General features: G+C 40.9%; 1 protein-coding gene across 4 annotated transcripts in view; it reads left to right on the top strand.

Moving 5' to 3' along the window:
* The window catches only part of COL12A1 (collagen type XII alpha 1 chain), a 321,024-nt gene that overhangs the window by 282,129 nt on the left and 18,072 nt on the right, over positions 1-20,823 (top strand). For all 4 annotated transcript variants that reach the window (XM_068281498.1, XM_068281501.1, XM_068281499.1 and 1 more), the window contains 4 exons: positions 6,496-6,549; positions 6,797-6,868; positions 18,284-18,319; positions 19,269-19,335. In XM_068281498.1, the coding sequence (XP_068137599.1) occupies positions 6,496-6,549; positions 6,797-6,868; positions 18,284-18,319; positions 19,269-19,335 (229 nt within the window). The remainder of the gene's footprint in view (positions 1-6,495; positions 6,550-6,796; positions 6,869-18,283; positions 18,320-19,268; positions 19,336-20,823) is intronic.

The following is a 20,823-nucleotide window of genomic DNA, read 5'->3' as shown; positions in this document are numbered from 1 at the left end:
CTCTGTCGCCAGTCCCCACCTATGAAGATTGCCCTGCCCCCAGCTCTGTGGCCAGTTCCCACCTCTGGAAAGTGACCTGCCCCAGCTCTGTGACCAGTCCCCACCTCTGCAGAGTGGCCTGCCCCTAGCTCAGTGGCTCCAGTCTAATTACCAAAGATTCCTCCATGAGGAGGGAATGAATCTTGTGTGATTGGGCCACAGCTATAGAGTTGGCAGCTGGCTAGTGATGTTCCATTTCCGAATATCCCTTTTGGCTTTAGAAAAAAGCTATGGCAGAGTTGTATACATAGGCATACAGCCAGTGGATGGGCCAAACAAAATTTCTATTTGTGATTTATTATTAGTAACAACAGTTACAGCTATTGCAATATATTTCAGCCACACTTTAGGTTATATTTAAGCATGACTGAAGAGCAGTCTTGTTTTCACTCACTTGTATTACGCACACATCCTAATACAAGTGAACCAGAGCCAGGCCACTGCCAAGCCAGATGGAAGCTTCAGTCACTGCAGCAAACTACTCAGACTTCAGCAGAAAACTACTCAGACTTCAGCAGAAAACCACAATCTGCATATGTAACAAACATCATGATTAACTGATTTGAGACTGCGTGTAGTTAAATCTATGTGATACATACAGATGTTTAATCTTGACATGGTGTAGATTTTACTACACAGGCCCCATGTGCTCCAGCCACTCCGCTTTTAACTCAGCTGAATAATGACAACTAAGTTCTATGAACCAATTAGAAGCCAATATCAGGCTTCTGACCCTGTGGTCACTGTGAGCCAATCACAGGCTGGAAAAAACATGCTCTGATCCTTAAAGGTGCCCATACACGGTACAATACAAATGTTTAACTTTCCCGTTTATTCGACCAAAACGATCAAATCAAATGAAAGTTTAAAAGAATCTTTTTTTTGATCAAGAAAAAATAATCGATTATCCAGTTTTTCAATAAAAATCTGATCAGAGATGTTGGAAAAATCTTTATATTCGATCTAATGGAGTAATTGAACAAAATTATCTAATAAAAAAAATGAAAAAATTGTACCATGTATGGGCTCCATAAGGGACCAAGGCACTATTGTACTAGGCAGGTTAAGCAGATAAGACTTTCTGGAATATTTCTGACAGGGTTTGTTGGGCATTAACCGCTTGCCGACCGCGTCACGCCAATGGGCGTGGCCGAGGTGGCAGCCCCAGAAGCCTATGACAGCCGATCGCCGTGATTGGCCGGCTGGGGGGAGGGAGGGGATTTAGAAACAAAAATAGATAGAAAATAGCAAAAAATATTTAAAAAAAACAACAAATAAATATTTATTAAAAAAAAATAAACACCTGGCTCGCGATCAGACCTCACCAACAGAGAGGTCTGTTGGCGGGGCCCTGCAGCTTGGCCTTAAAGCTGCAGTGGCCAATTAAGCTTAAATTAGACTGGTCACTAGGGGGGTTTAACACCATGGTCCTCAAGAGGTTAATTACAGAGCTTTAATTTTGAATGAGATTTTATGGAGCTTTGTTAACCAGCATTAAGATCCTGTTTGATCAGTGTATACTTTAAGGTTATCTATTCAAAACACATCCTGTCCTATTCTTCTGTATTTGAAGTACTTTGTTGGCTTTTCTGGAAGCAATGGTTAGCTGGGTGACCGAGACCAGCTAGTGTTCAAATGCAAATCAAATGCAATACACAACCAAAATCCTATTCAAGTGCAAATAGAATACAAACAACCAGGTATGCATACTCTGAAAAAACATACTGTTAGTTAACCAGGTTTTTTTTTACACAGCACATCGTTTGTAGCAAGTTTTCTAAACCCTGCATATTTAAAGCATGAAAGTCTTTCACAGACCAGGAACATGTAATTATTACTTGTAGAGTTAATCCTTACATGTTAAACAAATGACCTGTAAGCAGCTTGAAGTGAAGGCTGGAAAACGTGTTCCTGGGCCAAAACGTCTTTTCCTGCAATCCCTTCTCTTAATAAGTGAGCCAACAAGAGGCTTTCCAGAGCCTTTTTTTCTTTTCAGTGTAGAAAGATTTTTTTTTTTGTTTCCATTGCAATTGTTTAGCTTATCCCCATAATACAAAACCAAATAACAGAATCTGCAAAGAAAACAAGGCAGAAAATCCACATACGGTATCTATATTTTTAGAATTATTCTCTCGGAGCATCAAAGAGGAATCCAGGAGGGAAAATATGGTTTGAGTTTTTGCCAAAGAAAACCAGGATTATTTTCTTTAGCTGATACTTTATATTTAACGTGTTTCATATCATAATTTCGGTGCTTCTCACTTGGAAGACATTTCTTCACAAGTAGATAGTAATAATGAACTACAATCTATTTTAAACATTTATAATCAGTATTAATCATTTAGAAGCAACATTTTCAAATTAAGTTATTCAAGGAGCATGACTGTTTAAGACTGTGCACACATTCCTGGGCTGGACTTAACACATGTTTGCAGCCCCATAATCTTCCCTGACATAGACAAGCACTGGCAATACAGGGAATATGCAGTTACTAGCTATTTAGCTCCCCCGTTAGATAACGAGGCGCTAGGGCTGTGACACGATCCCAGGGCGCACAGCCACGTTCCATGCCACGCGCACCAACGGCTGCCCGCCCCCCGTCCTCCTCCTGTCCTAACCGTTACACTTGCACAGTAGCCAAATCACACGGACAGGAGGATGATGCAGGGACACATGGGTTTTATTATATAGGATGTATGACACATACACAGACACACACACACACAGAAATTTGAGCTTGTAGTCTAAGGGGATGAGGAGTGGATGCAAGACTTAGAGGATAGAAATAGGAGGAGCAGTTAATGTTGAATTTGTTTTGAAAAAGTTGCATGGCTTCCATCCTGATGCTCCCCTATTTACCCCTTGAGTCAGGAAGACATTGATCAGAACCAGGAAGGGAGTTCAGAATTTATAGACTGCATAGTGGTTCCAAATGTGTGCTTTTCAGATATGCTGATGATATGCTGATGATAGCAATGGCACCTCCCATATTTTGCTTTCCGTGGATCACTCTAAAACCACCCCATCAGTAATAAGAACTGTTAAATGGGTCCTTTAGATCGATTACCAATATTTCCATGGTCTACCTACCCTGATGTAAAAGAGAAGCCAGTAGAAGTCTACCTTTGATCTCAGTCACTGATCAGTGGTCACTGGTTCAGATTCAGAGACAATGCCTTTGGAACTACCCACCCTAGTGGATATAAATATAACCTCACAAAGTTATTGATGTGGAAAGGGGAGCCCAAACATTAGGAGTGCTTGATTTTTCACTTATCTGCAGAGTGAACAGGGCAGGTACAACTCGTAAGGGGTCCTTTCATATATTGAGTGGATCATTCAGCTGACTAAAGTGTAATCCACACAAAAAAAATCAGATTGCTGAGGATCAGCTTGATCCACTGTACATCTTGGCTTCCTAGAAAGAGTAAGCACTACATGCCAACAATGAATAATACGTCAAATTATCCAGAAAATCCTTAGAAGAAGAAAGTTCTTTCATGTTAAAATTAGCTAACAGCTCTTTGAAAGAGCACTTAAAATAATCAGCCTGAAATATTTTAATTCATTTTTTTGAAAGTAATAAGTTCATTGGAATGCTTTCTAATCATTGTGAATAAATACACCTTGTCATCATTCTGTATGAGCCCATTCATGCGTGGATGATATGATTATAGTATTTTTAAGATCAACACTTTCATGGAACCCATACAGTGCCCTTATGATTTTATTCAGTAAGAGGGTATCTCTACTTTGTTATATAATAAGGCGTGCAGTTACATGTCTGTTAGGTAGTCTGATCAGGATAATGCCAATTTAATTTTCTTGGCATTGTGGGTTGCATCAAAAAAGGTGACTGAATAACAATTAATGATTACGTGCAAAGATCATTTTCAGCTTGCACCGATGTCAGATCTTATATTTTATATTGATGTAAGATTAGGTACGGTGACAAATAGCAGTAAAATTTTAGAATGTGTCTCCCAGTTATTACTATTAACTAATAATCTTTTAATGCAAAAGAAAAATAAACCTCTACCTATCACCTTCAAATAGCATCTGATCAAGTATTTAGAATATACGTTACATACAAGTTGATTCAATAAACATACTGTGCTCAAGCAGCGCAGGTTAACCACTTGAGGACCCAGCCTTTACCCCCCCTTAAGGACCAGCGCTGTTTTTTGTGATCTGTGCTGGTTGGGCCCTGCAGCCCCCAGCACAGATCAGGGTGCACGCAGAGCGATCAGATCGCCCCCCCTTTTTTCCCCCCTATGGGGATGATGTGCAGGGGGGTCTGATCGCTCCGGTCGGCAGGCATGTTGCGGGGGGGGGGCACCTCAAAGCCCCCCTCCGCTGCGAAATTCCTCCCTCCCTCTCCTACCTCTCCCCCCTGGTGATCCGCGCTACACAGGACGCTATCCGTCCTGTGCAGCCTGTGACAGGATGTCCCCTGTCACATGGCGGCGATCCCCGGCCGCTGATTGGCCGGGGATCGCCGATCTGCCTTGCTGCGCAGCAGCGCCGTTCAATGCAAACAAAGGAGACATACGTCGCCTGCATTTACATTTAGTCTGGGAGCCGCGATCAGCGGCTCGCAGGCTATTCACGGAGACCCGCTCCGAGATCTAACAGGAAACGGCCGCTCGCGCGAGTGGCCTTTCCTGATTAATTAGGGAGGCACCTGGCGACGCAGATCACGGTATGAGTGTGCGGTCGGCAAGTGGTTAATACTAGCAAGCGCATGCTATGCGCGGTCCTGTGGGCGTAACATGCACTCTGTGATGGTAGCGCGACCGCCATACTTCACTAGCATTACTGTTACTATGTTAATAATGTTGTAGAGGCCATGCTAGTGAAGTATCGCGGTCTCGCTACTATAACATCACGCAGCACTTCAAAGGATCGCACGTAAGTTAAGAGTGCCCACTATGCTGACAGGACCTTGTGTGGCTTGTGCTCACTTGTACTAACCAGCGCTGCTTGAGCACAGTATGTTTGGTGAATCAACCTGATAGTAACTATAAATATCTCAGTTGTATACATGGCTGCTTGGCCGGATTTATACTTTTTCCACCACTAGGTCAACTTTCTTGTGGCTGCTCTTCTATGTGCAGCAGCCCCCCTCCCATTCCATGTGCAGCTCCATTTTCCATGGGAGACATCTCTGTACAGCAGCCTTTGCTGTCTTCTACAGCTTCCTTTGGCAGTAGTTTCCCTCTTTCATTTGTGCTCCCCATTTGTAGACTCTCTTTTTATTTACAGTCGGCTCCATATGCAGCGACCCCACTTTGATATCCAGCTTCCTCCTTAAGCACTGGCTGCCCCTTGTGCAGTAGCTACCTAAAGCAAACCTGAAGCAAAAATAAACTTGTGAGATAATGAATTGTATGTGTAGTTAAGCTAAGAAGAAGAACATTAGTAGCAAAAACAGTCTCATATTGTTTTCCAGTACTGGAAGAGTTAAAAAAAACTTGTTATCTATGCAAAAGAGCTTCTCTAAGCTATTTGACCAACTGGGTCAAATACAGTTCTGTTTTCGGAAGCACTTAAACAGCTAAGAAACAGTGAAAGACAGCTTGAGATAAAGTTTTAGTGCAGGAAAGTTCAATGGGTCATTATTTTTGCTTTGTTTTACAGCTTAAAATACAGAGTGTGGTTTCTAAACTGCAAATATGACAGAATATAGTTTATCAATTCCCACTTAACTAGTAATGTCATAATGGCTTGAAAACTGATTATAGTAAGATTGACATTTAATAAACTGAGTGAACATGCTTGAGAAAATGCTTGATTCTCTGCAGACTGATCACACTACTGTAGCATTTGTGCACTTATTGTCACACACTGCTAGGGGGGGATATCTGGAAAGATCACACAAGACTTGGCCTTAAAGCAAACCTGGAGTGAAAAAAAGTGTGATATAATGAATTGTATGTGTATGGATAATGAATAGAACATTAGTAGAAAAAAAAAGTGTTTCATATTTTCAGTCATCAAGCTTTTTTTTTTATAACATTGTCTCATTCTCATACAAAAATAATTTAAAACAAAAGCTATTAATGACAGTTGTATTGTATTGCATCTGAATGACTGGTGGTCTAAGAACATATCCTAAATCACCCCAATAATCAATTTAATAAAGCAGTGTTAACAAAATTCACTTTATATCAGTAATACGTGTTGATGTCTTTTGGACATGTCTTTTTGTGGTTGTTTAATTTCTGTCTCTTTTCCAACATGTGCATTACATAAGATACTTGTGTAGACAGTCAGTGAAGCAATACTTTGCTGCTTCATTTGCCAATTTACACTTTTTCAGTTTAGCTTAGAAAGTGTTATATCATCTCAGTGGGAATTATAAAGGACAACTTATGAACCATTAAGCTGGGAAAGCTATGAAATACTGTTTTGTTAGCTCCAAATGATTTCATATATATTTTTATGTCTTATCAGGGTTTCACCGGGAAAGATGGGGCCGTAGGACCCAGAGGACCTTCAGGGCCAATGGTAAATTATATAATTTCATATTACTGTTTAGCACTGTGTAGTTAATTTCTGATAGCAGGTTTCAGGTGATACTGTGGCAGCCGAACTGGAATGAGGAATAAAACTATGTATGAGTGAAAGAAATATGATCCCGGAGAAACATTTTCCATCAGTTATTCATGTGGAAGTAGCCTAACAGTTTAGTTTATAAGGATCTGATAATATTTCCAGCAATATACTTCATCCTGAACTTCTTTATACCTTACAGGGATCACCAGGACCTCAAGGTGCGCCAGGGCCAAGTGGCCTTCCAGGGAAACAAGGGGATAATGGCCTACCGGTAAGATAATGCTTCTATTTGCTAACTAGACTTATTGTGAATACTTTGTTACAGCTAAATCAACTGCCTAATAGGCATTAAAGTGTTCCATATAGTGCTTTTATAGCTAAATAAGTAGCAAAGCGCTTTGGATCTAATAACTTGCAATGCAGCCTTTTTGCAGTGACAGTAGTTGAGTTTTGGAATATGTGGTAACCATATTCCATCCGAGCAACCACCAGGAAGATCTGCCAAAACATATATTTCTACTGTGGATAAATACAAAGCGCTAGATCAGCACTTCTACAGGAAAATGTTGCTGATTTTCCTTGCTTCTCCACGTCTTTAAATCATATGCCATTCAGTACAAATGATATTTGATCGCACACTGACAAGCACTCTCTGTTGGTTTTTAGAGGAAGTATGGACTGACTAGTTACAATGCTAATGATTGATGGAGTCTTGCCTGCTTTGATGTAAATTCAATCTTACACATTGAGTTCATATTGTTTCTAATGTACATAAGTAAAGATTAACACACTGTGGTCCATATGCAATTCACTTTTCCTCCTGAGTTTTCTCCTAGGAGATATTTTCACAACTAGGCATAAAATGCCTTTTAGGCCACCAGTTAGAAAGAAAATACTCAAAATACATTTCATAGTACTTTTTCAGCATCTTTTAAGCACAATTTCAATTGTAAAATGCTGAAAAGTTAGTTTAAAGATAAGATGAAAATGATCTCCTAGGAGATAACTCAGATGAAAAAGTTAATTGCATATGGGCCTGTATGTTTACTGAAAGAAGAGAGCTTATTACCTCTTCACTTGGATGTGAGTGTAAAACTAACTGCATTTTTCTGGTGCCATGATATTTTTTTTTATTCTAAACTTATACATTTGTAATAATTAAGAGCTAATTATTGTAAGAGTTATTTCACTAACTGAATCATTTATGGGAAACATACATATACTGTATGTAGAGTCAATACTGCCTTACAAGTTCCAACACTGATGAAATAATCCACTGATGCAAATCATTAAATTATATTTACGGAAATAAAAAGAGGTAAAGTTAGAGCTGTGCATCCGTTTTGTACATATTTAATGAATTTAATGACATTGTTTTGGACTAAAGGTGCGCACACACAAATAATAACTGCCACTCTTAATGATCTTACCTTGATCCTTAACTTAACCTGACCCTTGATAGCTTAGCTGACCCCCCCCCTTCCCCCATTTAGTTGTATAGTGTTTATGGTTATGCCTTATTTTGGATGGGTTAGTGTTAGGGAATAGGATAGGGAACGTTTAGAATTAACACTCAGAGTTCGGAGGTTAGGGTCAGTAATTTAGAAAACACTGTACATTAAGAGGAGCTTGGTATCAAATAAGATGTGTTTTATATTTGAGTTAATGTTAGGGTAAAAGATTAGGAAGCAATTTACAAGAGGTGAAGGGGTTTACATTAGGGGTATCCCTATGCCTGGTACACCCAAAGCAATTTCCCATCAGATCAACAGGTCAAATTGATGATTTCCGACAGGTCCAATCTGATTTCCAATCATTTGATCATGATTTTTCAATCACTTATGTACAAAATCGATCAGAAAACCTGATCGAAAATTATAGATTCAACCCATTGATCTCATGGGAAATAGCATGGTGTGTACCAGGCATTAGGAAGGAGAGTCATTGTTTACAGATAGGTGATCAAAGGGGACAATGTTGAAAACTAAGACAAATGTACCAGGGCAAAACTAATATTGGTAATAGTATATTAACTATATTTTAACCTCATGCTCAAATGAACTAAGATTAATAAAACACTGTGTACAAATAGTTTAAATATTTGAAATACCAAGCATAATTCCTCTTTCTACCTTTATTACTATCACTGTGTACCTTATATGCACCGTGGGGCTGTCATGAAAAGTAATTTCATTGTTACACAATGACAATAAAAGACAAAGACAAAGACTTATATAGTGCTTTTCTCCTGGCTGACTCAAAGCGCCAGAGCTGCAGCCACTAGGACACGCTCTGTAGGCAGTAGCAGTGTTAGGGAGACTTGCCTAAGGTCTCCTGCTGAATAGGTGCTGGCTTACTGAACAGGCAGAGCCAAGGTTCGAACCCTGGTCTCCCGTGTCAGAGGCAGAGCCCTTAACCATTACATTATCCAGCCACTTATAAAGTGCTTGACTCTTGGAATATTTGTGCACTTGTGAATGTCCTCCAAATCAGCAGCTAGTTCAAAGTAGATAACTCTCCAGCATCAGGATTGTATTGATTGGGCACAAGTATTACAGCATTGTATTGATTGGGCACAAAAATAATGTGGGTTGATCAGGGACGGGGCAGCAACAATGGTCGATCAACGAGAATACCAATTTTCAATACATTTCCTGCTGAAATGTATTGAAAATCGATGTTCTGTGTGTGGAAGAGTTCAATCTCTTTCTGATCAGGTTCTTATCTGAGAGGGATCAATCATTTTGCTGCTTCAGTCAGTAAATTGATGCATGTATGGCTACCTTAAAAAGAGCCTCCATTCTTTCATGGGGACGAACTAGTGAAAAAGTCATAATAATTTGGAGGTCAAAATTACAGATTAACCACTTAAAGAGGAACTTCAGTCTAAACAAACATACTATCATTAACCCATTCAGGTTCCGTCGTTTTCACTTGAGAAATGTTCACCTCCCATTCATTAGCCTATAACTTTATCACTACTTATCACAATGAACTGATCTATATCTTGTTTTTTTCCGCCACCAATTAGGCTTTTTTTGGGGGGTACATTTTGCTAAGAGCCACTTTACTGTAAATGCATTTTAACAGGAAGAATAAGAAAAAAACGGAAAAAATCATTATTTCTCAGTTTTCAGCCATTATAGTTTTAAAATAATACATGCCTCCATAATTAAAACTCACGTATTGTATTTGCCCATATGTCCCGGTGTTTACACCGTTAAAATTATGTCCCTATCACAATGTATGGCGACAATATTTTATTTGGAAATAAAGGTGCATTTTTTCCGTTTTGCATCTATCACTATTTACAAGTTTAAAATAAAAAAAATATAGAAATATTTCATCTTACATTGATATTTAAAAAGTTTAGACCCTTAGGTAAATATTTACATGTTTTTTTTTTTATTGTAATGTTTTTTTTTTATATTAAACATTTTATTTGGGTATTTTTGGGAGGGTGGGATGTAAAGTATAGTTTTATAATGTAATTGTGTGTTATGTTTAATTTTTTTTTCATTTTAGTTGTAGTTTTACTTTTTGGCCACAAGATGGCGGCCATGAGTTTGTTTACATGACGTCACTCTAAGCTTAACACACGCTTAGAGTGACTCATCGGGGAGGGAACGGCCAGAAAAGGTGCAGCTTCCGAGAGAAGCTGTCGCTTTTTCAGCGGGGGAGAGGAATCAGTGATCAGGCACCATAGCCCGATACATTGATTCCTTGGCTACCGAATCCGTGGCCGGGAGTGCGCGTGCACGCGCGCGATCGGCCGCGGGAGCGTGCGGTAGCGCGCATGGTTCCTGGACGTAGTTTCTACGTCCAGGAACCAAAATAGGTTAAGTTACATTAGTTATGTTAATTAAAATAGATAGGTTATATAATCTCTTACCCACCCTGTTTTAAAAGAATAGGCAAATGTTTGATTTCATGAGGGCAGCCATCTTTTTCATTGAAAGGAGGTTACAGGGAGCATGAGACACAGTTCCAACTGTCCTGTGTGCTGATAACCCCTCCCAGTTGCTAGGCAACGTGAATAAAAACATAGGAAATCCCATCATGCTTTGCACAGCATCATGGAAAAAAAGCCCTGGCAGTTTTCTTTGATGGGTGGAGCTTAGCTAAAAATGCAGCTAAAATGATGCTTTGGTAAGAAAAACAAAGTTCTGATGCTGTGAAACTGTTAAAGAAACAACAAGCCTTTTCAGTTCTGCTGAGTAGATTTTTAGTACGGAGGTTCACTTTAATGACATGCTGACTTATAAAAACGTTAATGGCTGCAGGAAGCAAACCTGCAATTACAACATAGAAGAACTTTTATGAGAGAGAGGTCTTCCTCCTTCAGTAGCAGGATTGTGTAGCGCTTTGATATTGAACTCAAACTGAACTGTCCTTAAAAATATTAGCGCACTGCCTGATTTATTTGCATACATTTGCGAATCTCAATTGTATTGTAGCGTTTTTATAAGTCAGACAGTGCAGCTGCCACTGTGCGCGTGCATGCGCACGCTCCCACGGGTGCATGTGCGCGCTCTCACACACGCACGTGCATTCACGTGCAGGTGCACGTGAAAATAGTGGGGAAAAAAACACCAAAGAAAAAATACACCTTTATTTTCAAATAATATATTGTCACCATACTTTGTACTAGGGACGTAATTAAAATCTTGTGATAACCAGGACAAATAGGCAGATAAAATGTGTGGGTTTTATGTACAGTAGCAGTGTTTATATTAAAACTATAGTGGATGAAATTGGAGAAATCGTGTATTTTTTCATTTTTTTCCTTGTATTTCCCTTTAAAACGCATAGAAAATAGAGTAATTACTGAAAACAAATATCAACCCCAAAAAGCCAAATTGGTGGTGAAAAAAACAAGATATAGATAATTTCATTGTGATTAGTAGTGATTAAGCTATTAGCAAATGAAAGGGATGAGCACGGAAAGGTGAAAATCACTCTTGTCCGTTAGGGTAAAAACCGCCTTAGGGTGAAGTGGTTAAACACTCTGTTACTCGTAATTTAAAATCAACACCTTGTACAGGTAATAGGAGAGGAACATTGGCCACTTTTACAGCTTTAGCTTAGCAATTGGGCCAACAACTTCTGAATACTATAAACAACTTGTGTAGGTAAGCTCTCATACTACATGGAAGTGATGAAATTGGTCAATTATTGGCCAATCAAAATTGGATGTGTGTACACACCATTACAGCTTTGTTGAATACCAACTCCTTATTTATTTCAGTGAAATTCCCCTTTTTTAAGACATACACACGTCTTTTGTTTGTGTGAGATGTGCGATGCTCACAAGAAACATTTCAACTACATGCAATTTTTTTTTTAACTTTCTCGTTGAACTTGATGGATGTCTTTTTTACATCCAAACTAACGAGATACTCTTATGTGTTTCAATCATATCTATAGAGATCTGCTTCTTGCATTTCAATCTTGCAAAATAAAACATGTACATTAACCACTTGCCGACCAGGGGATTTTTCAGTGATCGGTGCTGCGTGGGCTCTACAGCCCGCAGCACCGATCAGGAGTGCAGCAGGGCGATCAGACTAACCCCTTTTTTCCCCACTAGGGGGATGTCCTGCTGGGGGGGTCTGATCGCCGCCGGCTGCATTTGCTTAGCGGGGGGGGGGGCTCTTCAAAGCCCCCCTCCGCAGCGTTCTCCGCAGTCTCGCCAGCTCCCGCCCACTCCCTCCCCCTGTGAGCTGCGCAGGACGGATTTCCATCATGCGCATTGAAGGATAGGCTTCAGCCTATCATATGCCGGCGATCCCCGGCCAATCAGAGGCCAGGGATCACCGATCTGCCTTACGGCGCTGCTGCGCAGCAGCGCCGTATGATGTAAACAGCGGGGATTTCTTCCCCGTCTGTTTACATTTTGCCGGCGAGCCGCGATCGGCGGCTCTCCGGCTGTTCACGGAGACACCCTCCATGAACTGACATGGAAAGGCCGCTCGATCGAGCGGCCGTTTCCATGGTATCCCGCAGACGACCAGTTTACACCAATCGGCGTTAGCTGGTCGTCAAGAGGTTAAACTGAACAATGTTGCCCATATCTCTTCCCTTATTCTGTTTTTGGAATGATCGATCAAACCATCAGTCTTTGGGAACCTCCAGTTATTTAACAAAAAGAAACACTTTCTGTAGATAAATAAACTTTAAGGTGCTTTGTTGAAATAAATAACAGATCTGTCTTATGTCTGCATTTTAAATAGAGAATTAATGCACCTTTAAAAATCACTTTACATGGAAAAAGTGAAGTCATGCTCTTGCAAGTCTATGTCATTGTTCTTGGGAGACTGGGGACTTTGAAGTTAACCACTGCTTTCAATCAGTATTTAAATGACTTGCTAATACTGGCATGACAGAATAAAAGGGCAAAGTCAAATTAATAAGGGTGGTGTGCAGATGTTTTTATGTTTTAACTTAAAAAGTTGATTATTTGACATTTATAAAATGCTGAAAAAGCATGCTGAAATAATTGGGAAATTAATCCTGAACATTTTTTTATTGTGTTTCATTTTCTTAAATATATAACAGCTGAGATGACAGAGAGCTGTGTACCATTAACATATACTTCATGGCACTGTAAATAAACATTCTCAGTTTTTAAGTATATATAAGAATGCAGACACTTGTGAAACCTGTAGGTACATTTTCCTATATTTGCTACATGATGCCTCCCTGGTGGTTTTAGGATTACTGTTTTGTTATAAAATGCTGGAAAATACATGGGACTAAAAATGATTGCTTAAACTGTATATTATCCAGATAAATTCACGGGTATTGCTAATGTCCTAAAAGCCCTGGGGACTCTAACTTGGTGAAACATAAGGCTTTGGGCCCAGATGCAATTACCTTTTTACTCATGAGTTTTCTCCTAGGTGATATTTATACAACGTGTTAATAAAACTGCCTTTTAATCCACCAGTAAGCAAGAAAATACTGAAAATCATTTTGACATAACTTTGTCACCTAATTTTTCAATTGCAAAATGCTGAAAGGTTATTTTAAAGATAAGATGAAAAATTTACTCCTAAGAAAAAAATCAGGAGAAAATGTAAATTGCATAAAGGGCACTGGTATTGTAGAATATCATAGGCATGCCATTAGGCCTGATCCTGTAATGATACGCTCAGCTGCCTGCGCAGGCAGGCAGCTTTTTGACCACTGTTCAGGTCTGCATTCTGCAGGTCTCTGGAAAAGAGACCTTTTGTCGGTTTTGCAGCTTGCTGCTGCTGAGGAATTTGCATACGTTTGTCATGCAAATTGCCTAGCCACATCCTTTGTAGGCTTGCTCTATAAATACCATGTGATTTCACAGTACTTCGCTGGTCATAAGGGTTTGTCCTTTGAAACACTCCTGGAGTGTCAGCCTTGCTTATTGTTTAAAGATTAGCTAAGAGTAATTCTTGGGACTGCACTAGGCATCCTTGCTAGAGCGGTCAGGATTGTATTATTTGTATTGCATGTTCTGTCTGTCTGTGGGGTGCTAACCAGAGCAGCGGTTGTTACTGGTAGGCCCTTCTGTTCATCTGTCTGTCGTACTTGGATCGCACTTGCTCTAGCGGAAAGAGCAGTGGATCCAGCTCGCTCTGTTTCTATACTTGGATCACACTCGCTCTGGCGGAAAGAGCAGTGGATCCTGCTAAGCTCTCTTGCTATACTTGGACCACACTAGCTCTGGCAGAAAGAGCAGTGGATCCTGCTAGCTCTGTTGCCTCACTTGGATCGCACTCAGTCTGGCGGAAAGAGCAGTGGATCGTATCTCTCACTTATTCCTGTTTTCGTATATCTGTCTTGTCTGATACGAACGCTTGCTGGAGGCTCGGTGAGGTAACCGTTAAGTAAGCGCTTGCGTCCTCTGTTTCATGTTTGTCTGTTGGTGGTTAGTTAGGCGTGCTTGTCCCTGTTGTGCTTAACACGTGGAGACATCGCTGTAAACGCGTTTGCTGTTGCGAATGAGTGCAGTGTTCGCGTTTAGTTAGCGTTTGTTATTTTCCTTATCTTCTAATTGTATGATTTGCTGTGCCTTTGCTACTCTCGTGCCCTGTCTTGCTTAAAGGGAACCTTAACTGAACGAGGGGTAAAGAGTTTTACTTACCTGGGGCTATTACCAGCCCCCTGCAGCAGTCCTGTGCCCTCGGCGCCCCTCTGGAATCCTCTGGTCCCCCGCTGTCACTTAGTTTCGTTTTTGACGACTCACCAGTCGCCGGCCGCCATGCGTATTATTGGACGCATTCACCAATGCAATTAGCGCTATTGCGGACCGCAACGCGTACAAAAATACGCGTTGCCGCATTCCGCACGCGTAGATATGCGGTCCGCAATAGCGCTAATTGCATTGGTGAATGCGTCCAATAATACGCATGGCGGCCGGCGACTGGTGAGTCGTCAAAAACGAAACTAAGTGACAGCGGGGGACCAGAGGATTCCAGAGCGGCGCCGAGGGCACAGGACTGCTGCAGGGGGCTGGTAATAGCCCCAGGTAAGTAAAACTCTTTACCCCCCCGTTCAGTTAAGGTTCCCTTTAAGCCTTGTTTCACCTCTGGCAATCGCCTCTCTCGTGATTGCGTTCCTACTTTGTTTCTGCTGTTGTGTGTGCACCGTCGCGGGTTGGCGACTAGATTGGTGCACATACATACATTCTGTCTCTGTGCTCATTCTCATTTGCAATCGCTTCTCTTGCGATTGCGTTCTCACTTGGTTTCCTCTGTTGTGTGTCCACCGTCGCAGGTTGGCGGCTAGATTGGTGCACACACATACATTCCTCATCTGTGCTTATTCGGTCTTCTGTTGCTGTTAGCAATCGCCATCTCTTGCGATTGCCTTCTCACCTGATCTTCATGGTTGTGTGTTCATCGTCGCAGGGTGGCGACTAGATTGGTGGACACACATACCCTCTGTCGCTTTGCTCTCTCTCTTTCAGGGCTATCTTGCCCTGCGTTTCTTCCCTTCGTACAATTCCTGTCTGGCGTCTGTGGCAGGGCAGGGGATCTGTTCCTCTGCACTCCACAGCTCCATCTGCCGACAGGAATTTCCCTCTACAGGTGCGTTGCACCTTTTGCTGGGTTCTCTCAAATTATACGCTTGTGGAGGATTTCCGCAGTGTCAGCGCACATCCTGTGCGCTGACCACGGAGAGAATTCCACAATCGTTACAGATCCACTTCACTTTTTCTCCTAAGTCTTCTACGAGATAGTTGTTCATATACAGTAATTTTTTAGCACTCTGCAGTAAACAAAAAGGTACCAAAAAGTAGGTGAAAAAGTACTGTTAAAATTATCCAGAGGATTTTCTTAGTTGCTGTTGGCTTAAAAGGCATTTTATCAATCAGATGTGAAAATGTAGGAGAAAATGTGAATTGGATCAGGCATTATTGGCCCATATGCAATTAACTTTTTCTTTTGAGTTTTATCCTAGGTGATGTTTTTACAACTTGACAATAAAATGCCTTTTACACCACCTGCAAGCAAGAAAATACTCAAACTAGTTTTGATAGTATTATTGAATCTACTTGTTGGTACTTTTTTAGTTGCAAAGTGCTGAAATATAAGTTTAAATACAAGATGAAAAATTCTCTCTTAGGAGAAAACTCAGGAGAAAAAGTTAATTGCGTATGGGCCATTGGGCCTGATGCAATTGTCAGACTCGCCAGTGTTAAACGCTGGTGAGTCCGATAATCAGGCGACTATAAAGTCGCCTGATCCAATTGCATTTAGCCCTAGGCAGGGTGCTAAAAGAACTCGCTTGGGCGATATTATCGCCCAGCAAGTTCCTTACACCCTATCCTATTACACTTTGCATGCCTCCGGGAAGCGATGCTTCCCGGCAGACATGAGTTTTAGCTTAGACCTGCAAAAAGCAGGTCTAAACATGCTAACTCATGACATCGCCGCTGCATCTGGGGTCTCCTTTAATAAGGAGACCCCCAGAGCTCCTCGCCGGCCGCCGCTCATCTCCGCAACCCCCCACAAAGTTAAAAAGCTACAAATTGCTTAAATTCCTTACCGCCGCTTTACACCCGTCGGCCACCGCATCTCGACGCAAGTACCCACTGTGTAATTACAGTGTACGAGTTACTGTAATTACACTCACTAATAACAGAGTCCAGGCAAAGCATCTTTGAATCAGCCGCCAAGGCTCCCCATTGATTCACAGGCTGAGCCATTTTCATTGGTCCAGCCTGTGAACCAATGGGGAGCCCCGGCGGTTGATTCAAAGATGCTTTGCTGGGACTCTGTTATTAGTGAGTGTAATTACAGTAACTTGTACACTGTAATTACACAGCGGGGACTTGCGGCGAGATGCGGCGGCTGAGGGGTGTAAAGCGGCGGTAAGGAATTTAAGCAATTTGTAGCTTTGTAACTTTGTGGGGGGTTGTGTAGACGAGCGGCGGCCGGCGGGGAGCTCTGGGGGTCTCCTTATTAAAGGAGACCCCCAGATGCAGCGGCGGAAGATGGCAGCGGATGTTCGGCGGGTTGTGCGCATGTGTGGGGAGCGAGGCCGTGGTGCTGATGGACAGCACCACAGGGTAAACCTCGCTCCCCATCACCCGGTAATAGGGAGCATCGCTCAGGCTTTCGCCTGAGTAATGCTCCCTAACGATCGGCCATCGCAGGAGTGAAACTGGCAATAGGATTTGCCGGTAATCCTCGTGCGATGGCAAGGTGATAAGTAGCTCGCATCTGCAAGCTACTTATCACCTGGAATAGCATCAGGCCCATTGTCTCCATTTCTTCTATCCCTGATCTTTTATTATATTACTTGAGCTTCTCAAACTATGTTCCCTTCTCTCTTTTCTTTGCGATATTATCTCTCATTCTGGTCTATCTACTTTTGTTGCAATCTGAAATCTGTAGTATAAACTCAAAAGGACAACACATTCTGTGGGGAGCAAGGACAAATACATTACCAGACTAGCAATAGCTGAAGAGATAACAGAGGCCCATGTTCCCCATTTTTTGACCTGCAGATTATTGCTGAGGCTTCCTTTTTTGATGCAATAGATCACCAAGGTGGGAGATAGGACAATGACATGTCAGACCATTTTTATGCCAGTTTTGTTTACTTATCATAGCAAGTGAAGTGTTGAGCAAGACCATGAGTCAAACGTATGGTCAACTGATACAAATCACAAAATTCTGGGTTGTCTATTAATGTAAAACAAAACAAAGAAGACACAGAGATCCTAAGTATTAGGAGGTTACAGTGGCCACAGAAATACCAGGTGTGGGAGTGATTAGGAGTAGTTAGTGATGAATAAATAATTAGAAGGTATTTAGTCTAGAGAGGATAGTTAATCTAAAACAATGGATGCATAAATATTATCATTATAATACGTGGAAAGGACTGAAACACATACAGTAGAATGCAAATACAATTACAGTGAACAATATGATGAACAGGATTGGAATACCCAGGTACCAGCTAGACAGTGTCATTGGTGTGAGTTTTTGCATATATTTTCTAATCTCTTCTTATTTTGACAAAAATTCATTTCTTTGATGATTACTTTTTGGGCTGAAGAACCTAATATGAATACTTTATCATTCCGTAAAAAAAACACACAGAAGCCAAAGATAGTAACTCTCTGATATTGTCCTTCTATTTTATTACCTACTGCTTCATAGCAGACAAAAAGTAACAAATTATCCTTCTTTTATAGGGAGCACCAGGAATCAAAGGAGATAAGGGTGACAGGGTAAGTTAAAAGATGAATATATTCACACACAGACACAGTCGAGTCACACTATTATGAATACCTGTTAATATCCAACCATGGCAGCACAGACAGCAGATAGATACTTTGGAGGTGATTCAGTAAGATCCTCGATGGTTGCTGGAGGTATCTGGGGTCATACATACTGCAGTGTATCTCATGGTTGTTGATGGGTAGTGCATGGTGCATCCAATCATCGCACATGTCTACTGAAGCTGTCTTAAATGTGCTCCATTGAGTTAAAATCCTTTACAGCCAGAAAACTGAGCTCAAAATGTGACTCATTAGAGTCACATTTTTGTGATGAACCTACATGAGCATGGGTGCAGTGACCTGTTGTCCGATTTGGAGCACCGTTCAGAACAGGATTATCTGCTCCTGGAAGCCTCCAGGTGCTCCATGGTGGTATACCAACTGGACCACACTAACCTGCCAAGCCAATGCTCACCTCACACATTGCTGGCTCATTCTACTCCATTGTTACAGTATCGAGTCATTGAAAAGGTTTATTTCATCCCCACATGATATACTTGACCACAGTAGCCCATGTCAGTTTACAAACTCTGCCATTTCTGGAAAGTTGCTGCCCATGGCCTGATAGCGGAAGATCATGCCTTTTTAATATGTGATAAAGCACACTGTTTCTCCTTGGCAACCATTTTACCCATATTGGCTATTGTTGACATTCTATTATGAATTTTTTTGGGAAAAGGTGGCTTAATCCATTGCTTGTGCAACCCTAATGCCAGACATAGGAACTGGTCATAACAACGTGGCGTGTGTGTTTATATATATATACATATATATATATATATAACGTGTATATATATATATATATATATATATATATATATATATATATTTATATATATCATACTTAATATGTACATTATTATAATGTCCTTATTTACACACATATTTTGTCATAAAGGGTGATGTGGCTTCTCAGAACATGATGAGAGCAGTTGCACGACAAGTCTGTGAACAAATGATAAACAGTAAGTGGAAGCCAACAGAGTTGTTGTTATTATTATTACTTTTTATTGGAAATTCAGCAATAGCAAGCACTGCAGGCATTACAGAAATATTGCAGAAAAAAGTTACATGCACACAAACACATTCATAAGGTTCAAAACAGAGTGGATACAGATTACTATTAATTTGTCCTCAGTAATGACCAGCAACGCTTTAACTCTCACAATTCCAACTACATTTTTTAAATGAATGTAATAAAGAATGCACTTTAGAACTAGTAAGGTTGGGTTTACATTACACTCAAAAATGGTCCAATTCATAGAACGGACCACAACAGAGGAATGGACATGTTGATGGATCCTATGTTAAGCATGAGATCCATTCAAACATTTTGTCGACACCTCTATTCTGTCTGTCTGTAGTTAAACTTCATACAGACCCATGAGCTCGAAAACACTGCCTGCTGTCACAAACAGTGCTCTTCAGAGGCACTGTAACTCAGAATCCAACTATGATTGAACTATTATCTCCATCCCCCTATTCATGTGATTGCTCCCTCAATAATTGCGCAGAGGTCAGATCACAAGACACCAAGTGCCGGACTAGATCTGCAGTGGTGCAGAAATTGGGGAGCCCACATGTGCCCACATAATATTTATATTATGTTACACAGTGGCACAGCATGGGGTCAGTGGTGATGAAAGTGTCAGAGGCTGAAACGTGTTGGATTTTTAAAACAATGACACCCCTAGCGGCAGCCATTATGCTCCTTGTCAGATTATGCACGACATTGGAGCTGGAAGGGAAAAATCCAATGTTAGACCAGGGTTCACACTGGATTGTAAAGGGTTAAGTTTGCATCCCACACTGCCTTACTGCCAGATAGGTAGGGAGTGGCCCACTACAGGTTGACTTTAATAAGGGCCCAAAAAGACTTAAAGGAATACTAAAGTGTTCTAAAATGACAGTGTGCAAATAATGTCTAAGTAGCTGTGTAAACATTTTCCTACTTTTCATGTTAAATATCAGAGGCAAAAACTGTAATTTATTGAGGGTAGGATTTAGCTATATTGGGACAAATCAATTGCAGAAAGGGTGTTTGCTTCAATGCACAGCCAGAGTTGCATATCAGACTACAGAAAGCAAATATCAAACATATCAAACTCTGAAAGCAAAAACAGTATGAAAAGCTGTGACAATTAGTTACATTTCCTCTGCTCTCTTCAGACACTTCAGTCAGAAACACAGGACACAGGATCTGCAGCTGTTGGGAGCTCTCTCTCTCTCTGTCACACACAGAGCTACACATAGAGTTAACTGATCAATTGTGAGGGGAATTTTGCCTCTCCTCATGGCTCAGTCAGCCGTCAGTTTTGGCGTCAGTAAAGTTTGAAAGTATTTTTCTAACAGTAAACAAAGAAGTTGCTACTAAAATGTATACACCAGTACTTAGCAGCACTTCCCAAACAATTCCTGTGTCAATTGAAAAAAATATGTGAATCGATACTATT

The sequence above is a fragment of the Hyperolius riggenbachi genome, chromosome 4, assembly GCF_040937935.1.
Source record: "Hyperolius riggenbachi isolate aHypRig1 chromosome 4, aHypRig1.pri, whole genome shotgun sequence".
Taxonomy (NCBI): domain Eukaryota; kingdom Metazoa; phylum Chordata; class Amphibia; order Anura; family Hyperoliidae; genus Hyperolius; species Hyperolius riggenbachi.
The sequence above is the reverse complement of the archived record's forward strand: the minus strand, read 5'-3'. Positions and strand labels throughout refer to the sequence as shown.